Here is a 4,480-nt window from a genome sequence, read left to right on the forward strand (position 1 = left end):
TTTCAAATCCACAGCAATGCTGTAGAAGTTGTCTTCAGACACTTGAGGTAGTGTCTCACTCTCTTTCTTCTTTTTTCGGCTTTACTGAAATGAGATTGTTCAAGGTTAGCAACACAGCACACGTCCTTTTCAGACACTGCTTCCCTAAGAGCCACCTTGCTCTGAATGTCTCCCTAAGCATATCCAAGCCCATTAAGGAGTGATTCATTATCAAGGGTAAGCAGTGGGGAAACATCTGAGGTTGGAGTGTAAAGACAGGAACAAGAGTCCTTTTTAATTAGCCATATCCTTAAGTGACCTTTCACTGAATACACCGTTACACAGAAATCAAGGAATTTAGCCCAGACTTCTTCCTGCCAGTAGAAACATCAAGAGCTAATAGGGCTTGCTCACAGAGCTGCACATCTCAGGGTCCCTGCACTGACCGTTCTCACCTTCACTTCCGGCAAGGAACACACGGCCTAGAAAGAAAAGATGACAGCGCTACGCGCTGCTGTTGGAGGTCCCAGTTGAGGTCCGACGTCGCTGGTGGGAGCGGCTGCTCCTGCGGGATGTCCCCGACCACGTCCCCCTATGCCTGGGCCTCTCAGCACTCGCTGCTGTCCTCTGGCTCCTGTCCTGGCGACTCCTGGACCGCAGAGTTTGAGTCGAGGCCCGGCGCTGCTGGCGGGAGCGGCTGCGTCTGGGAGGCGTCCCCGATGATGTGTCCCTTCGCCTGGGCCTCTCAGCCCTTGGCCTTGTCCTGCTGCTGCTGTCACGGCGACTCCTGGAGCGGACAGGTGGACTCTGGGCCCAGCCTTGCTGGCGGGAGCGCCTGCGTCTGGGGGATGGCCCTGACCATGTGTCCCTTCGCCTGGGCCTCTCAGACCTTGGCCCTGTCCCACTGCTCCTGTCACAGACACTCCTGGAGCGGACAGGTGGACTCTGAGCCCAGCTTTGCTGGCAGGAGTGCCTGCATCTGGGGGATGGCCCTGGCCATGTGTCCCTTCGCCTGGGCCTCTCAGTCCTTGGCCCTGTCCCTCTGTTCCCTCTGTTCCTGTCATGGCAACTCCTGGAGCGGACAGGTGGACTCTGGGCCCAGCCTTGCTGGCGGGAGCGCCTGCGTCTGGGGGATGTCCGTGACGGTGTCTCCCCTTGCTTGGGCCTCTCAGCCCTTGGCCCTGTCCCACTGCTGCTGTCACGGCGACTCCTGGAGCGGACAGGTGGACTCTGGGCACGACTTTGCCGGCGAGAGCAGCTTCGCCTGCGGCTGGGCCCAGCACGTCTGGAATGGACCCTGTCCTCAGGGTCAGGGGACGTGCTGCGTGTTGCCCTTGATCTGCTGATGCTGCTGGTGTCCAGTGAGGAAGATGGCAGCGCCTGCTGCCATGCTGCTTGCTGGGGCCTGCTGTGGCTTCCCGTCTCTGGAGATGGAGACGGGGAAACCAGCACCAATGGCACAGGGCTGTGGGAGCTGGGGCTGATGGCCTCAGATTCTGACCAGCCATGAGCAGATTGTAGTCCTGACTGTCTGGCCGGCCTGGGGCCATTGAGCTCTGTCTCATCCCTGGCAGCTGTAAGGGCAAGCAGGAATGTCAAAGATCGCCCAGGCCCCGGCCAGGCCAGAGCAGTGCCCCCAGCCCTCCAGCAGTGGATGCTGCGCTCTGCCTAGCCCGGCCTGGGCATGGTCCCAACCCAGGGACACCGGGGACTTTGAGACTCATACATGTTCCGAGCCCAGCACAGCTGTCACACTCCCATCTCTGTGTGCTGTTCCTCAGGCCAGAGCAGCGCCTGTGGGTGCCCTCAGCAGCACAGGAGGAGCACAGGAGCAATTGCCAGGGCCTGGGGAGGCAAACAAGCTCATTGCACTGAGAACAATGTGTACCAGCACGTGGTTGTCTGGCCAAGCGCTTCTGGTTCTTCCCGCTTACAGCCCTTGCCGAGATACAGGTTCCCTGCAGAGCCCCAGGTGCAGCTTCCCAACTTACCCCTGTTCCTCTGCCTCCTCCCTGCCTCCAGGGTAAAGGCAATCCCTGGCGTTGCACTGACTGTGCCTCACTCCTAGATCTGCGAAGGCATCGTTGTCCTCCCATGTTGGGTCTCTGATGGAGAAAGGAAGAGATGATGAATTTCTGCTGCTCTCCCTCACGGAGGTCCAGGGTGTCCCAGCTCTTTCTCCAGCGCTTTTCCAAGTTGGGCGTGAAGCTGAAGCCCAGCCTCACGGGACAGGGCAGGGCCAGGGCTCCTGGGGCAGGGCCTGGCACAGCACAGCACTTGCACCCTCCTGCCTGGTGGGCCAGGCAGAAAGACACCAACCTGAAGGGGACTCGGATCCCCAAGATGAACATTTCAACAGGGAATTCCCCACTGTCTCTGCACAGGGGGCACTGGAAATAGAAAGCACCAGCGCGCAAGGCCTGTCCCTGCAGGGCAAACACAGGCAGGGTGAGCGAGGCCCTGCTGCTGCTGCTGAGCACCTGCTGTGCCCCAGGGCTGAGGGGAGGGCTCCTACCTGGATGCAGTCTCTGTGGAACCAGGCCCTTTTGCACGTTGGGCACACCAGGGTTGTGAAGGACTTTCTGTCCTCCACAGGCTCCAGGCAGATGAGGCAAACAGTGTCCGGCTCAGGAGTCGCCTCCACCTCCTGCTCTGGACGGTGCTCAGGGCAGAAGGAGCTGGAGGAAAATGGATGGGGAAAGTGAGAAATGCTGGATCATTCCCCAGGGGTGGCCATAAAGAGAGATGAGGTACCTGAACGGAGTAACGTATACATTGACACAGCCGCCCTCCTTGGCACAGGGCAGGTGGAACCATCTGTCACACTCCGGCACGCAGCACATGATGGTTGCCCCGCTCTGGCCGCAGACGCAGCAGCGCTGGAAAGAGCCAAGCAGCCGCATCAGCAGCAGCAGCAGCAGCAGCCTCGAGGCCTCCCCGGGCAGCCGCAGGGCTCTGGGCAGGGCGCAGGACGTGGCCACTGCCGGCTCCCACCCCACAGAGCCGCCTGCTGGAGGAGGGAGGCTCCTGTGCCAGGGCCTCTGTTCCAGAGCTGCTGGGAGCCAGACTTTGTCCCGGCTGTCGGGCCGGCCTTTCTTTCCTGCTGTCTGGGCTAAGCTCTGGCAAACCTCGCCAGGCACAAATCTCCCTGCTCTTGTCAGGCTCTCACCTTCTGTGCTGCCCGCCAGACCGCAATTTGGAGATCTCGTGGGAGAAATCCCATGAGTCCATCGTGGCGGTTCTCTTGCCGAAAGAGTAGAGTAGCGAAGAGCTGCAGGCAAGGGGAGGAGCTGATGAGGAGAGGGTGGCAGGAGCTGCCCATTGCAATGGTGGAGGGAGCACCCGGAGCCACTCACCATGCAGAACACGTGGGCACAGAACCCACCCTTGTGCAGTTTGTCACCGCACATGTCCGGGTCAGCCTCAGCACGGCGACACAGCATGCAGGCTGCAGGGGACAGAGCCAATGGCACCGGGCATGAGCAGCTCTGTGGGGCTCTGAGCCTGCAGCAGCATCGGCCCCAAGGCTGCTCTGTCCCTGCCTGGCTCATGGGCAGCGCAGGAGGCCTTGCAGAGCAGGGGCCATTGTGGGCACGGCTGTCCCAGCAGCTGACCCTGGGCCAGCTGGGCCCCACTTGGGCAGGAAGGAGGCTCCCAGCCCCGGCATGGCCGAGCAGCTCCTGCCTCCCCCTGCCTCTACTCTGATCCCCACGCTGCCTGCTGCTACAAGAGCCCCTGGGCCAGGCTGTCAGAGGGCTGCTTTGCCCTCACCTGGCTCCCTGGCACCAGGGCCCTCCTGCTTGCTGTCTCACAGGGCAGCTGTCTGTCCTGAGTCCCTGTCCCTTGAATGATGTGGTCGCTTTGAGGTGCTGTTCCTCTCTCTCTGTGGAGAAAGTAGAGGCCCGGGAGCTTGCAGAGCAGGCCCAGAGCCACGAGGGCTCTACTCCCTGCTCAGCCCTGTATGAGCTCTGCTCCTTCCCGCCTTCTCCCCCCGTTGTCAGGTCCCACTGACACTCGGCCTGAGCCCAGCATTCCCTTTTGGGGCCAAGAAAAATCTCTGCTCCTGCCTCTGGCACAGGATGCTCTGCCAGCAGGTCAGGGAAGGAGACAGCCCCGAAGAGAGGCATGAGCAGTGGAGGAAAGCCAACATCACTGCAGTCTTGCAAAAGGGCACCAAGAAGGAGCCAGGAAACTGCAGGCCCATCAGCCTCAGCTCCATCCCCAGAAAGGTGACAGAACAGCTCCTCTTGGATGCCATCTCTAAGCCTGTGGAATAACAGGAATGGAAACCATGCTTGACCAATCCATAGCCACCTGTGCTGCAGTGACTGGCTGGGCTTGTGAGGGGAGAGCAGTGGCTGTTGTCAGCTGGGACTTCAGCAAGGCTTTGTCCCTGCCTCCCATAACAGGCCCCTGAGGCAGCTCAGGGACAGTGGGGCAGAGAAGTGGACAGGGGAGCTCCAAACTCAGGTAGCTGTGAGCTCAGGGGGCCGTGCTGGGC

At 60.7% G+C, this 4,480-nt stretch overlaps 1 protein-coding gene across 1 annotated transcript; it reads right to left on the minus strand.

Moving 5' to 3' along the window:
* Positions 1 to 483: 483 nt before the first annotated feature.
* Positions 484 to 3,210, minus strand: LOC135461002 (PHD finger protein 7-like). The gene is made up of 8 exons (XM_064737984.1): positions 3,149 to 3,210; positions 2,734 to 2,934; positions 2,495 to 2,657; positions 2,299 to 2,405; positions 1,971 to 2,084; positions 1,706 to 1,824; positions 1,508 to 1,553; positions 484 to 820 (listed from the first exon to the last, which is right to left on the minus strand). Exons 1-8 carry the CDS (start codon positions 3,208 to 3,210, stop codon positions 484 to 486), a joined length of 1,149 nt encoding a protein of 382 aa, XP_064594054.1.
* Between the last annotated feature and the right edge of the window lie 1,270 nt (positions 3,211 to 4,480).

Source organism: Zonotrichia leucophrys, unplaced genomic scaffold, assembly GCF_028769735.1.
Source record: "Zonotrichia leucophrys gambelii isolate GWCS_2022_RI unplaced genomic scaffold, RI_Zleu_2.0 Scaffold_148_112354, whole genome shotgun sequence".
Lineage (NCBI taxonomy): Eukaryota > Metazoa > Chordata > Aves > Passeriformes > Passerellidae > Zonotrichia > Zonotrichia leucophrys.

Bases quoted from the DNA above. Each gene is read 5' to 3' on its own strand.
- LOC135461002 (XM_064737984.1), bottom strand. From the start codon at position 3,210: ATGGACTCATGGGATTTCTCCCACGAGATCTCCAAATTGCGGTCTGGC. The intron at 2,935-3,148 runs GTGAGAGCCTGA...CGCCCTGCCCAG, and splicing joins TCTGGCGGGCAGCACAGAAG to AGCCCTGCGGCTGCCCGGGG. The intron at 1,554-1,705 runs GTATGAGTCTCA...TTGCCCTTACAG, and splicing joins CTGTGCTGGGCTCGGAACAT to CTGCCAGGGATGAGACAGAG.